The 16,159-nt window shown below is 39.1% G+C and overlaps 1 protein-coding gene across 13 annotated transcripts in view; it reads left to right on the top strand.

Moving 5' to 3' along the window:
- The window catches only part of CASK (calcium/calmodulin dependent serine protein kinase), a 388,474-nt gene that overhangs the window by 23,119 nt on the left and 349,196 nt on the right, over positions 1-16,159 (top strand). The window contains exon 1 of one of the 13 annotated variants that reach the window (XM_027091488.1): positions 4,710-4,796. The exons of the other annotated variants lie outside the window; for them this stretch is intronic. Coding sequence (XP_026947289.1) covers positions 4,795-4,796 — 2 coding nt within the window. The 5' untranslated portion in view covers positions 4,710-4,794. Of the gene's footprint in view, positions 1-4,709; positions 4,797-16,159 lie in introns of those variants that run through there. 13 annotated transcript variants of the gene reach the window in all.

The raw sequence follows: 16,159 nt of genomic DNA, 5'->3' as shown, positions 1-16,159 counted from the left end.
ACACACACACACACACACACACACACACACACACACACAGAAAGAGAAAAAGAGAACTGGGAAATTGGGTAAGAACAGAGTTAGCAAGAAGTGGGTATTTGTCAAGAAACCCCTTTTAGAACCCTGGCCCTGCCCCAAATGGTGATTTGAAGGGGCAGCTGGTCTCTGTATTTGGATAATAGTGGGTTAAAGTAGTTTGTTTATTTATTTATTTAATTTTTGCGGTACGCAGGCCTCTCACTGTTGTGGCCTCTCCTGTTGCGGAGCACAGGCTCCGGACGCGCAGGCTCAGCAGCCATGGCTCACGGGCCCAGCCGCTCCGCGGCACGTGGGATCTTCCCAGACCAGGGCACGAACCCGTGTCCCCTGCATCGGCAGGCAGACTCTCAACCACTGCACCACCAGGGAAGCCGTAAAGTAGTTTATTAAGCAGCTTATAAACATAAACAGTTATAACTAGTTTATTAATAAAAGGTATACCAACAAGGAAGGAATTAAGCAAAGTTCTACAGGTACTGTCAAACTTGAAAGTGTGATTTGCCCACATCTATTTTACCAGTTTCTGCTGGGAAATTCTTTCTGATAATTCCTCAGTCCTTTGAATTATGGTTGTTTCGTGTAAGCCTTTCTCTGGAATAAGTTGACCTCTCTTAGTGCAATTATTGTTTTTTCCTGGGCCATAGCATTAGGTCAGTTAGTGAAATACTGAGCCTAATACTGTTTGAGGCTGTGGAAGCACTAAGCTTCCAAGTATTATATGGAAAATATGGGATTAATATTAAACTGCTATGTAGCAAATGTTACTAATGGTAAGTTTTATTATACAGTGGTATTTATGCTGGTTTTACATTTTAAAATGTTTTCTCTTTAAAGGACCACTATATGAATTTTACTTTCAAAATATTATTGTTTGGTTTGATAGGCTCTGTTTAATCTTCCCAACATTTATTTGTATTATAAGTCACTTCAAAGTGACTCATCAGCATTGTATTAAAGCAAACAACCACCCAACAACCACCCAACAGGGGAGATTTGTTTCAGCTGGAGCCTTACTCTCTTAAAGCTGTTTTCTTCCCTTGCCCTGGGAAGTACCAACTGCAGGCTCTTTTCCCCTCTCCCAGTTTTAGCTTATTGGGAGTTTTCACTAGAAAGCATAGCAGAGCACATGCAACAAGTGTCCCCAAGTTTTTCAGACCATCTGGAGTTACCTGTGGCTGCTGTGTAGTCTAAAACTTCAGATGGCTTTGTGATCTATTGGCAGATGGCTAAATTGGAATCCTTGTGTCAGAGTTTTATCATACTTTTCGTTCCAGGATAGAAGAGAAAAGTGAAATGGGAAATAAGACATTGAAGGTTGTGATGTTTTATGTGAATTTGAGAAGTATTGACATTTCTCAGATAGAAGAATATTACTAGAGATTGATGTTGTTACTGTTTTGGGTTTCTATCTTTTGAGTTACATTTCTTCACCTAGAATTAGCTGAGGAAAAGTGGTATTTGTAATGGATTGATGATTTCAGTAGATATGATTTTGTTTTTGATGCCTTCAGAGACATGGCTTAAACTAATTAGAAAGATATCACTGCTTTGTGAAAGTCTCAAAAAGACTTGTTAAGCTTTTAATTCAGTATTTGCTGAGCCTGCTGTGCCTGATGCATGAAAATAAATATCTTATGATTTACTGAAAAGGGTAAAATGGCCCTGATCTCAACAACTCCCTTGTATCCACACACCCTGTATTGCTTACTGCCCCCTTTTTTTATAGTGTTTATTTATTTTTACTTGTTGACAGTTTGCTTTATTTATTTATTTATTTATGGCTGTGTTGGGTCTTCGTTTCTGTGCGAGGGCTTTCTCTAGTTGTGGCAAGCGGGGGCCACTCTTCATCGCGGTGCGCGCGGGCCTCTCACTATCGTGGCCTCTCTTGTTGCAGAGCACAGGCTCCAGACGCGCAGGCTCAGTAATTGTGGCTCACGGGCCCAGTTGCTCCGTGGCATGTGGGATCTTCCCAGACCAGGGCTTGAACTCGTGTCCCGTGCATTGGCAGGCAGATTCTCAACCACTGCGCCACCAGGGAAGCCCCCTGCTGCCCCTTTTGAATCCAAGGTGATTCCTCAACTTGGTACATTGTTTTGATATTTCGCTCTATGTCTGTTTAGGACATGTGTAGACTATTTAAATGCATTTATCTTGGAAATGTACAGATGTATCATACCCAGTTTTGTTTGCTTAGGTAGCACTAAGACTTCAGAAATATTAAATATTTGAGTATTTGGTTAGGAATTTGATATTTACACAAACACACACACACACACACACACACACACACACACACACAAAACATGGACTCAGCTAGCCCAGAAGAAGATGAAGGCCTCCTGGGCAGAAGTTGGGGCCGGGTTGAGGGTGGGATTTATGGTATTTATTGGTATATACTTATGATGAAAAATTTGCCCTCTGCCATAGTCCGTTCAGGCTGCTATAACAAAAATACCATAAACTAGGTGGTTTAAGCAACAAACATTTATTTCTCATAGTTCTGGAGGCTGGGAAATCCAAGATCAAGGTGCTGGCAGATTCCGTGTCTGGCGAGGGCCTGCTTCCTGTGGCCATCTTCTCGCTATGTACTCACAAGACAGAAGGGGAGAGAGAGCTCTCTGGGGTTTCCTTTATAAGGGCACTAATTCCATTCATGAGGGTTCTACCCTCATGACCTAATCATCTCCCAAAAGCTCTACCTCCAAGTATCATCACATAGGGGATTAGGTTTCAACATATGAATTTTAGGGGAATGCAAACATTCAGTCTATAGCATTCTGATTTCCATGTAGCTGATCTTGAAGATCATGCAAAATTTCATTTTTATGTTGTGCTACAACTTTTATTTCGTCAACATTTTCCTCAGAAAATTATACTTCCACTTTGGAATAATCTAATAGAGTGTATTAGGTAGCGGTACACAGATAACTTTGTACAACAGAATATTCAGTGTATTTTACATATTCTATTTTTGCTTGTATGATTCTCTAAATCATCTCAGATGGTGCCCATTGTGTACAGTAATAGGAAGGGAGAAAGCTGTTAATATCACAGCTTCTAGCATACGTCTCCTGGTTGAGGGTGTATATGCCCAGTGTCAAAGGTATGCTATGGCTTACCCCTTGTGTAGAGTGGCTTTTAGAAAGTTACTGATGCTTTTCTATCCACATTAGCCAAGTAGGAGGATGGATTAGACAACAGGATATATCTAGTGCTTTTATCTTTGGCAGGTAGCTGTGTTTTTGAAAGAAGCTTTTATCTTCTCATCTAGCCAGAAGGTTTTGATTTATAACTTGAAATTTTCTAACTCTGCTTGCATATATTTTTTTTGTTCATTTTAAAACTAAGGTCCTTTAGCATTCAGACACATTAATTTATAGCACTTGTGGAACAATCACTTGTGCTATCCACGTATATACCCTTTATTTTCTGTAGTTAAGATCTGTGTTATATTTATACATTCAGTGTGTAAGGTATTCCAAAGGTGACCTGAATAAACTTGACCTTAAAGATGTCTTTGTAACTTGTTCCACATTGTTACTGTTTCCTTTATAAAGTCTGCTCAGTTTCCAAGCTTCTATAAGTTACATTTCTAGACTTTCCATGTGGTTTTAAGTGGTTTCAAAACTTCAAAGGAAATAGATTTTGGAAAACTGTAATGAATTTCACCTGGGAATATGTAGCACCTGTTTTAAAGATCACTGATAGTGGGATGTTAATGAGTACATTTTTTATATTAGTAAAGCTTCTCTAAACATTGAAACTTCAATTACATTTATCCTGGGTACTAAGACTTGGATCTCAGGGGATACTTCACTGCTCTTATTGAGGTTGGGGTCGTAGGTTATTCACTGTGGTAATAGCGACAAGTCATTTTATTTGATAGGCAATCAAATATTTGCTGATTTAATTAAACTTGCCTAGTTATTTTTACCTTATTATAAATTTTAGTCTATAGAGCTGAAGACATTTCTCTCCTTTGAGTTAAAAAAACAATACATATATGTGTGATAAACTTCCCCTCTCCCATAATGAAACTAGTTTTTCTTTTTTCTTCTAAGAAGGTTATCCAGTAGGGTAAAACTGAATTCTTCTGTGGATGCTAGTGTTATTTCTGCCTGGTGGAATTAAAGCTGTGAAAACGATTGGAATGTACTCTCAATCGTATGTGCTTCCCCCACCCTAGTCCATTATTTCTTTGGTGTAAAATCAGAAGAATGAACTCTTAGTTGAGTTCTCTGTACTGCTACACGAGACAATATAACCATGTTCTTGAAGTGAATTTAATTTTAGATGTTGAGTATTTTTAATAGGTAGCAAATTATGCTAGTTAAGAATAAATTGCATATTATAGATTTATTACTAATTTATATGTTTATAGTAATTTAAAGTTCAAAATTTTTTCATACTCATTTTGTATATGATTTTCATATCAACCCTATGAGGTTTAAGTAGGTTTTCCTATTTCTTCCATCTCACAAGTGAAGGAATAAGGTTTTTGGGGGGTTTTTTTTTTTTGAGAAAATGTGACTGGTCCAGAGTTGTAGAATTAGATTATATGATTTGATCTGAGTTACTTGATAGGTATATAAATCTTGATACATTTTCTCCATTGTAACATCTATGATTTTGTCTTAGAATTCTAGAACTGGGAGAAACTGAAGTTGCTACAAATGGAAAATAGGTTCTATATTGTGTGCCAGGCTGATGGATCAGTTGCAGCTCTTGAGACTTGGAGTTGAAACAGTTTTGTAGATGTACTTCCAACTTATTGGGATAAAGTGGCCCTGATTGATTAACTGTGCTTGAAATGGACATGGGAATAACTTATGGATGGCAAATATGCGGCCGTCAGGCTAAGTAAACCTAAGGTACTTGATATAGTTTTTTTTTTTGTTGTTTTGTTTTTTTTGTTTTTTTTTTTCGGTACGCGGGCCTCTCGCTGTTGTGGCCTCTCCCGTTGCGGAGCACAGGCTCAGCGGCCATGGCTCACGGGCCCAGCCGCTCTGCGGCATGTGGTATCTTCCCGGACCGGGGCACGAACCCGTGTCCCCTGCATCGGCAGGTGGACTCTCAACCACTGCGCTGCCAGGGAAGCCCTTGATATAGTTTTTTTACAGATTCTGTTTTGACATAAATTTAGAATAAATTTGGTTAATTCCTCAGTGATTTATAGGATTCTGTGTGTATCCGTTAAGGAGTTGAATTTCACTATGTAGAACAGAAAACCCCCCAAATAGTGGCCTAAACAAACCTGAGTTTATTTGTCACTCACTAAATGAGTGAAAGTTTAGCATTCCAGGGCTGGTAGGGTGTGTCCAAGATACCATTAGGGACTTAGGCACCTTCTACCCTTCTTCCCAGGCACCCTTATTGTATGCTTATGGTGACAAGGTAGCTTCCTGAGTCATCCCATCTGTGTTCTAGGCAGGGTGGAAGATGGGGAGGAATAAAATGGTGACTGCCAGGTAAGACCTCTTTAAAGAACTTTCTTGTAAACCATATCCAGTGAAGTCTGCTTTCATATCATTGGCCAAACTATATTACATGGCCACCTCATCCACCACAAAGCTGGGACATGTATTTTTACTTGAGCACATTGGAGCCCAGTAACTTTGAGCTTCTGATAGCAAGAAAGAAGGGAGAATGGATATTAGATAGATGATGAACAATCTTTGCTGCAGTATACTCCTTTAGCTATTCAATCCTCATTCAATCTTCTTTCCATACAAAGAGCATGCTCAGCTCCTCCTCAATGGAAATACCTCCAAAGTCTTATCTAGTTATTGTATCCAGTTTCTAAGTCCTCAGTTTCTTGGTGATGTGCAGTCCTCCCCAATAGGTCTAGGTACGGCTTCCTGTGGTCTGGTGTCCCACAAACTGCCTCCTTCCTTCATTGTTATATAGGTAGAAAAAGAATAGGATAACTCTAGTAAAAGTTCTCTCAGAAAGAGGAAGAATGGAAAAGATAGCAGTGATCAAATACTACTGGGAAGGAAGAACAAAAACTCCCTGCCCTGGCAGTGAAGTTCCTTTGATGGCCTATCTGGCAGCCCCTGGTTCTGCTTGCTAGGGGGATTTCCTTTGCCTGGGAAATAAATTTGTGAGGGGAGTACTAAGATCCTTGAAGAGTTCTGTGATTGCTCTTCTCTATAGGTCAGAAATTGCAGTGAGAACTGCTGCCACTGAATTAGCAAACCTAAATACAGTGGAGGTAATTAGGATCCTTGGGTGGCAGAGGCGAAGTGGCACTCAAGTCACCAAAGGCAAGGTAGGTGTGGTTATCTAAATTGACAGCAGAATCAAAGCAGCAATTGAAATAGTCTGAATAATACACGGGGATTTCTGTTGCCCCAGAACAGGCCCCTGACTGATCTCTAGAGATTCTTTATTGTGCATTCTTCATGGCCCCATCTGAAGTACCCACTGGGGAATGTACTTTTCTTGGGGAATGCACAGCTTTCACAGCTAATGTTCTGTGGGTGAGGGTTGGGGGCCACAAATTACTTTAGAGATTTAATACTTGCTGGCTGCTGCAGAGCAGTCTTGGGGTTTCTATGATAATATTATTCCCTCGAAAACTTAAAAGAGTTTTGCTATTTTTGCTTTTAGTAAGCTTCATGGTGGGGGAAGCTACATCTAGACATAGTTTCTAAGCTTGAAAATTCTTCTGCTTACTGGCCTCTGTGCTCAGCCCTTTTCCTTTAGCTTTTTTTTTTTTTTTTTTTTTCGGTACGCGGGCCTCTCACTGCTGTGGCCTCTCCCGTTGTGGAGCACAGGCTCTGGACGCACAGGCTCAGCGGCCATGGCTCACGGGCCTAGCCGCTCCACGGCATGTGGGATCTTCCTGGACCGGGGCACGAACCCGTGTCCCCTGCATCGGCAGGCGGACTCTCAACCACTGTGCCACCAGGGAAGCCCCTCCTTTAGCTTTTAAATTAATAGCCAGCTGCCTTGAGGTAGGCAGCATTCTTAATCTGATTTTTCCTGGCTGGTTTTCTTCCTTGTCCTGAAGAGAACTCTTAAAACAGCTTGGGGCTGTGGTCTTATCTCCTGCTAAGACAGCTAGTTCTCTGAGTTACTGCTTATAATCACTTCAATTTTTTTAAATAAATTTATTTATTTTTGGCTGCATTGTGTCTTCCTTGCTGCATGCAGGCTTTCTCTAGTTGTGGTGAGCAGGGGCTACTCTTTGTTACGGGGTGCGTGGGCTTCTCATTGAGGTGGCTTCTCGTTGCAGAGCACAGGCTCTAGGTGTGCGGGCTTCAGTAGTTGTGGCACGCGGGCTCAGTAGATGTGGCTTGCAGCCTCAGTAGACGTGACTCACGGGCTCTAGAGCGCAGGCTTAGTAGTTGTGCACGGGCTTAGTTGCTCCATGGCATGTGGGATCTTCCCGGAGCAGGGCTTGAACCCGTGTCCCCTGCATTGGCAGGCGGATTCCCACCCACTTCGCCACCAGGGAAGCCCCCAGTCACCTCAGTTTGAGGTGCGGAGGCTGTTGATGTTTACAGCCCTGCGGAGCTTCAAATTATGTGACTCTCAGTCAATCTAGATTGAAGGCTGCAGGCAGAGAATGGCTAGCTCTAGTTTGATTGGGTCTCTTGTAGGACTGGGCTCAAAAGCTGTAAGAAAAAGCCATCATACACCCATATCCTGAAGTTTTCCTATATTTCCATGAACTATAGCCTCATTTGGCACATGGTGTTATCAAATATTTCACCACCACCTAACGAGTAACCAGCTTTAAGAGTCACTAACTTTGAGTTGGTTAGAGACTGATGACATTAGTTCTTATGACTAATTTTCTGTAAAGTCTTTCCTTTTCCTTGATATAGGTATATTCCAAGCATTGATGGCAGCTTGAGGTGCATTCACTTTTTAGACACACAAATTGGGAGAAATTAGATCTGGGGAGTGCTTTTTCCTAAGGACAGGAACATTTGGAAAAAGACAAGGAAAAAATGAGAGAAGAAATAAATGGACATAATTGCCAAGAAGGGAGTTAATCAGTGATGGGTAAATGGTCAGTGTGTTCTCTTTAATCTTATTAAAGCAAAACAGATGTTATGCCAGCCATTTTCTTATTTCAGCCACCAGATGATGCGATTTACCTAGGGTCTTGGTTCCTGTTCATAGCGGGAGAGAGGTGTATCATGGTTAAGTAGAAAGTGAACATATAACTAGTTGTTTATAAGTTCTCCAATGTTAGAACCTTTTGGGTGGGAGTCCCAGAAAGAGCAGAAAATGAGAAAGGGGCGGGAAACTTACTTAAAGAAAGAATGATAGAAAACTTCCCAAATCATAGGAAAGAAATGATCCATAATATTCCAAGTACTTCTAGTAGGCCAAACATCAAGAGGCCTTCACCAAGGCGTGTTATAATCAAATTGTCAAAAGTCAAAGACAGGATTTTGAAAGCAGCAGGAGAAAAGCCACTTGTGCTGCCACTGGCACCTCCCCCTCCTCCACCACTATTTCTCCCCGCCCCCCCCCACTCCCTTAGGCTATCAGCTTTCTCACCAGAAACCGTATAGGCCAGGAGAAAGTGGAATGATATATTCCAAGTGCTGAAAGGAAGAAAACTGCCAACCAAGAACACCATATCTAGCAAAGCTGTCCTTCAGAAATGAAGGAGGGATAGGCTTTCCCAGACAAACAAAAGCTGAGCAAGTTCATCACCTGTCTTACAAGAAATGTGAGAGGAACTTTTCAAGTTGAAATGAAAAGATACTAATTAGAAACAGGAAAACATGAAAGTATAAAACTTACTGGTAAAGGTAAATATATACTCTCATACTCTAATACTGTAACAGTGGTGCACAAACCACTTTTAACTCTAATATAAAAGTTAAAAGACAAAAGTATTAAAAATAACTAGCTATAATAATTTAATAGATACACAATATAAAAAGATGTAAGTTGTGACACTAGTAACATAAAATGTGAGAGGGGAGTAAAAGTATAGAGTTTTTATATGTGTTCAGAGTTATCAACTTAAAGTAGACTGTTATAACTAAGATGTCTTATGTAAGCCTCATGGTAGTCACAAAGAACAAACTTGTAATAGGTGCACAGAAGATATAGAGAAAGGCATCAAAGAATACCACTACAAAAAATCATCAAATCACAAAGGAAGACAGCAAGAGAGGAAGAAAAGAAAAAAAACTACAAACACAGAAAACAATGAACAAAATGACTTACTATTTTAAGTCTTTACCTATCAATAATAATTTAAATGTAATGAATTAAAAAGCAAAACCCCAACTGTATGCTGTCTATGAGAAACTCACTTTAGATTTAAGGACACACACAAGGTGAAAGTGAAGGAATGGGAAGATATATTCCATGCAAAATGATAAACTAAAGAGGCTAGGGGTGGCTCTACTTGTATCAAACAAAATAGACTTTAAGTCAAAAATTATCACAAAAGACAAAGGTAGACATTGTATTGGGTTGGCCAAAAAGTTTGTTTGGATTTTTCCATAACATCTTATGGAAAAACCCAAATGAACTTTTTGGCCAACCCAATATAATGATGGAAGGTTTAATCCACCAGGAAGATATAATAATTATAAATATATATACACTCAACATCAAAGCACCTAAATGTATAAAGAAATATAAAGCAAACATTTACAGAACTGAAGGGAGAAACAGCAACACAATAATGGCAGGATACTTCAGTACCCCACTTTCAATAACAGAAAATTCAGACAGAAGATCAATAATATAGGACTTGAATAATCCTGTAGACCAAATGGACCTAACAGACACATACAGAACATTCCATCCAACAGCAGTAAAATACATGTTCTTCTCAAGTACACATGGGACATTCTTCAGGGTAGATTTTATGCTAGGCTGCAAAACAAGTCTTAGCAAATTTAAGAAGTTTGAAATCATTATCTTTTCCAACCACAATGGTATAAAACTAGAAATCAGTAACGAGGAAATTTGGAAAATTCCCAAATGTGGACGTTTACACACTCCTAAACAATCAGTGGGTCAAAGAAGGAATCAAAAGGGAAATCAAAAAATGTTTTGAGGGGCTTCCCTGGTGGCGCAGTGGTTGAGAGTCCGCCTGCCGATGCAGGGGACACGGGTTCGTGCCCCGGTCCGGGAAGATCCCACATGCCGCGGAGCGGCTAGGCCCGTGAGCCATGGCTGCTGAGCCTGCTGTGCTCCGCAACGGGAGAGGCCACAGCGGTGAGAGGCCCGCGTACCACAAAAAAAAAAAAAAAAAAAAAAATCTTGAGACAAATGAAAATGGAAACACAGCATACTAAAACTTATGGGATGCAGCAAAAGTGGCTCTAAGAGGGAAGTTCATAGCATCACTCAGCATAACTAATCATCAGGGAAATGCAAATCAAACCCACAATGAGATACCACCTAACACCTGTTTATATGGCTCTTATCAAGAATACCCCAAGTGTTGGCAAGGATGTGGAGAAAAGGGAATCCTGGTATATTTTTGGGGGGAATGTAAATTGGTACAGCCATTTTGGAAAACAGTATACAGGTTCCTCAAAAAATTAAAACTGGAGCTCCCATATAATCCAGCAATTCCACTTTTGGGTATATATCCAAAGGAAATGAAATCAATATTTTGAAGAGATATCTGTACTCCCATGTTCATTGCAACAATATTCACTATAGTCAAGATATGGAAACAATCTAAGTGGATGAGTGGATAAAGAAAATGTGGTGTGTGTGTGTACACACATATACATACACACAGTGTAATATTGTTCAGCCTTTAAAGAAAAAAGGACATTCTGCCACTTGTGACAATATAGATGAACCTGGAGGACATTATGCTATGTGAAGTAAGCCAGACACAGAAAGACAGATACTGAATGATCTCACTTAAATGTGGAATCTAAAATAGTCAAACCCATAGAAGCAGAGAGTATAATGGTAGTTGTCAGGGGATGGAGGGTGGGGGAAATGGAGTGATGTTGCTCAAAGGGTACAAAGTTTCAGTTGTGCAGAATGAGTAAGTTCTGGAGATCTAATGTACATCATGGTGACTATAGTTAATAACACTGTATTGTGTACTTGAAATTTGGTAAGAGAGTAGATCATAAATACTCTCACCATATAAAGAAAATGGTAACTGTGAGTTGATGGAAGTGTTAATTAACTTGGTAAGTCAGTAAGTCTTGTGACTTTCTAGTCATTCTTCTTTCTACTAGTATGCAACAGTCTTGTGATGTAAGGGGAGGGAGAGAGCTTAACTTGATCTGAGGGGAGTTAAAAACAATTCTTAGATACTTGAGGTAAGTCTTGAAGGATTGGTAGAGCGGGGTTAGACAAGGGGAAGGGTATTCTAAGCAGAGGAAACAGGTTGTACAAAGACATTGGGGGCAGATGAGAACCTAATCTTTTAAAGATAATTGTGGTTTGTATAGGTGGATGGTAGTGTGTGTCTAGATGGTGTTAGGAGATGAGATGGGAAAGATAAATGTGAAATATTTACGTAACCAAATCTGGTTTCTGTAGAGTTGTTCTACTGACCTTTCCCTATCATTCTAGAGAATCTAAGAGATGTGGGGAATAGAGTAGGATTTTCTTTTCTCCCCCACATTTTAGTTGTTAGCAGTTTTAAGGAAAGTATAAAGATTGACTTAAACAGTTCAGATAATGAGATATATTATAGTTAAAAACATAATTGCACACAATGCAGTAATTATTTATAAGGGTTGCAGTCAGACTACCAAAGCATGGTTGTTGATTAATCAAGTGGATTTGGATCTCCTGGCCAGGATGAGGCTTGGGTGTTGTAGGAATATATATATTACTGCATGTGTGTAAGATTAAGTTGACATAAAGAGAAAGTTCTTTTTAAGCGTGGTGTTCCAGGCATATTCCAATGATGAGGCAGAATACTTTATTTGTTAATGTTGAAAGGAAAAATAAGAGATTGAGTGGAAGGAAATGATTAACATGGGCAGTTTGATGTAGAGCACTGAGGACTGCCTAGGAGTCACATGGCTTGCGTGTGAGCCAGCCTCTACCACTGACTGACCTTAGGTGAGTCACTGGATGATTTGGAATCTCAATCTCCAGTTTTTTACTTTTTTGAGCTTTTTACTGAAGTATACCGTAACATACGTAGGAATATATAAATCATAAGTGTATGTAGCTTGATGAGCTGTTGCAAACTGAACACACCAGCACCCAAGTCAAGAAACTAGGACATTTCTGGAAGCCCTCTTTGTGCTTCCTGCACTTCCATTTTTATCTTTAAAATGGGGGTAATACTGTTTTCTTCATTTTTCAGGGGTGTTGGGAAATGACAAATTTAAAAAGTGCCTTGATCTCTCTCAGATAGTGTTGTGCAAGTGAAATGAGTTGGCTCTTGCATTATGAGTTAGACCCAAGGAAGTAGGACAGGTTTCCAAAGTTGTATAGTTCATAGAGCTTACTTATAGTATTATTAATAAAGCTATTAAATTGGGGGTGAATAAAGAAATAAGTCTGAAAACCACAAAGCAAAGGACAAAGCAGTTGTCTTAATTGTAAAGATGTGTACTTCTACGTGATGCCTTACAGTGTTAGTTCCTACAAGGTGTCATTCTTGGGATTCAGTAAAGCAACTTGCATATTTTTACGTGTTCAACAGATGTGAAACTACTCTCACTATTTGAGAATGTTCAAGGAGTGGTAAATAAACATTTATTTCCCTGCAATAAAAGCAAGTCGCATGTTGAAAATACCTACAAGTCTTGAATTCACCAAATATTTCTGTTTAGGTTTCCAAAGGTCTGGTGTTGAATTTCTTTATATTAATCTGAGTGTTAATGAATGCTTTTAGGACAGAAAATCCTCCTTCGTGTTCTCAACACTCTTAACTGAGTAATTGATTTCTTGCTGAGTAATCGTAAATGAAATCACATACTCTTGTAGCACTGTCTGGAAAAAAATTTCAAATTTATTTAGTATGATAACAGACTGGTGCTTACCATTTCTAACAAATGACACGAGCCCTAGTCACAGTAATTCATGCATTTTTCTATTGCTTCCAAATTCTCCATCATCTCCCTGTACAGCATCTTACGGGATCTCCTTAAGGTCTGTTCTGAAATTTACCTATAAATGAAAGACAGTGAACTGTGATTTTTAATTTCTGTAAGGTCAGGGCATTTTATTTGCATATTTTTCTTTCTGATATTTAAATATCTTTGCTGAGCTCAGAAGTTTAGTAATCTTTGAGTTATTTGGTGATTTACTTGGGAAGTCCTTAACATGGGCAGTATAGTTCTAAAGAATAAACAAATAGAGCAGCTATATTTATAATAAACATTTGAGTGTTGCCTAGGATTTCCAGATTTTATAATAGAATTTGAAAAAAAACCTGAAATTGGTAGAAAAATTAGACCCAAATATTATTTGAAACTTGAATTCTTCCCATTTGGCCCCTTGTAGTCAGCGATTTCAGTCTGTTCCATCTGGGATGGCCAGCTCTGGGTCTCAGGTTCAGTCTGAGACAGAGTGGAGGAAGGCCGAATTGGACAAGCACCTGTGATAATGCTGCCTGCAGTGCATACTTCAGGATACTGGTTTCCTTCATTTGTCATGTGACTCTCAGTTCCTTCAGAAAGCCTGCTGCTTCTACATCTTTGGGCAAAGTTTAATTAGCATCGATAGATGCTCTGGAAGAGGTATGTAGGTAGGTGTGTTTAAGAGTGAGAGTGTTGTGGGGTTTTTTTTTTCATACCATGGAGAAAGTAAGAAGGTAGAATCTAGGTTTGTGATTACATTGGGTATCTTAAATGTGAATATAGCATAAGGTGATTTAAATTAAACCACATCCAGGAAAAGAAACTATCGTAATCCTTCTCAACTACTTAAATTTCTTGTAGGTGTTTAGGCAGAATTAAAAGGCTACCAGCAATCACATGGCCCCTTGAGAAAAGGTAAACACCTCCTCATTGGAACAAGGACTTTCCCATATAGCATTAGAGCATGTCTTTCTCAGGCAACAGAGGCATATTATTAAGATAAATCTACTCAGTAGGATATGTAGGGTTTTAAAATTTTAATTATTTCTGCCATCTAATGAACAACTGATAGAAGTTTGAAAACATTTGTAACTGACATCCCGTAGTTTGCCACTGTAGTTAGTACCAGTAGATAGAACATTTCAAATTACATAATGTGTATGTAATTACATTTTATATCATTCCCCAAATTCCATGCTTGGTAGAAGAGTTAACAAAATGCTCTCCTGATCGTTTACTGTAGGCTCACCAAACCCTGCAACCTTCAGTTTAGCAGAAAACCTATATAATCATTTCAGGTTGCCACCAAATTTATATAATCACTTCAACAGAAAGACTTCCCCAAAACTGTAGGGAGAATGTCAACCTAAAGAGTATTTGTTCTTTGGAGTAGGAGTAGCATGTGTCTAGTCTACCTATAGTATGACACAATCTTATTTGAAACTTCTTTGAGTCCAGGTAATGAACATGTTCCATATCAGAGCCTGTGTTTTGCCTTTTATATTTAAATGACCTTAAACTGTGTCAAATTTTGAATAAAAATAATTTTCAACGTATGGACACCAAGTGGGGAAAGTGGCGGGGGCGGGTGGTGGTGGTGGGATGGATTGGGATTGACATATACACACTAATGTATAAAATAGATAACTAAAAAGAACCTGCTATATAAAAAATAAAACAAAATTCAGAAATTCAAAAAAAAAATTTCTGCAATTTACTCTTTTACTATGAAGGGTGTGTTATCTTTATATGTTATAATGCAGTTCACCCCCCACCCCCGACCCCCGGGAATTGAATGTAGCTGTGTTTTTTGTCAACATTTTACTTGATGTGTTCTTTTTTTTTTAAATGAAGCTGATGTTATTTTATTTATTTATTTTATTATTTATTTTTGGCTGTATCGGGTCTTACTTGCGGCATATGGGATCTTCTTGTGGTGCATGGGCTTCCTTCTAGTTGTGGCGTGCAGGTTTTCTCTTCTCTAGTTGTGGTGTGCGGGCTCCAGGGCGTTTGGGCTCAGTAATTTGCAGCACACAGGCTTTCTAGTTGAGGCGCACGAGCTCAGTAGCTGTGGCACGTGGGCTTAGTTGCCCCGCGGCATGTGGGATCTTAGTTCCCTGACCAGGGATTGAACCCGCGTCCCCTGCATTGTAAGGCAGATTCTTTACCACTGGACCACCAGGGAAGTCCCACTTGATGTGTTCTGAGTTGAAGTCAATTCCACAAATACATGAATACTCCAGGTCTTGAATGAGGCTATCAGATAGCATCTCCCAAAATATGCTTCAAAGAATATTGGTTCTTTTTTATTTTTATTTTTTAAGATTGTGTGCTCAGAAGTTTAGGAAAAGCTAGTTTTAACGAGATTTAACAATTTTCCATTAGACCTTTCAGGGCCTTAAGTTTGCTTATATTTGTTGATATTTTTTTAGGATACAGCTATTATAGAATGTTTCCTAAATTTACTTTACTCTTATGGAACTTTTGAGTAGTAGAGCATTTTGTAGGAATAGTGAGCCTCAGAACAGACCTTGGGAAATGTGATAAGGGATATAAAGATGATTAAAAACACGAGTAACCAAGGTTTCATATGAATTTTAAAATGTATTTGGCATTCTCCAGCCATTATGATTATTTGGAAGGAAAAGAAATAGAGAACAATATGAAGTGAATGAAGACTGTTGTACTTTTAAGTTCCAAAATTCAGGTCCTAGCTCTGTCACCAGCACCTCTTGCATCCATGTGTTTTGAGATGTGTTGGAGATGGTGCTTGTCTCTTGCCTTTTGCAGACCTAGAGTCTTCATCTATAAAATGAGGGACTAGATCAAGTGACACCTGGAGTCATCTCTACATTTGACATTTTTAATTCTAGACGAGGCTTACTACCAAAACGATGTATAGAAACCAGAATTTTAGGTGATTTATTGGGCACTTGCTTTCTTTGCAAAAAAAATGTCCTTCACTGTAGAGAAATCACCTTTTTAAGCTGAGTGTTATCAGTTTTCCCCTCAAACTCATTTGTGTGTAGCTCACATGTAACTAAGTTTTCAGAAGTATAACATGTGTAAAGTTAAATCCACCTGTATCTGTAGGAATTTATTTTTTGATTCTT

Source organism: Aethalodelphis obliquidens, unplaced genomic scaffold, assembly GCF_003676395.1.
Source record: "Aethalodelphis obliquidens isolate GAN/ISIS:26980383/991018 unplaced genomic scaffold, ASM367639v1 scaffold71, whole genome shotgun sequence".
Taxonomy (NCBI): Eukaryota; Metazoa; Chordata; class Mammalia; order Artiodactyla; family Delphinidae; genus Aethalodelphis; species Aethalodelphis obliquidens.
Note: the sequence above shows the minus strand (reverse complement) of the source record. Positions and strands in the feature narration are given on the sequence as shown.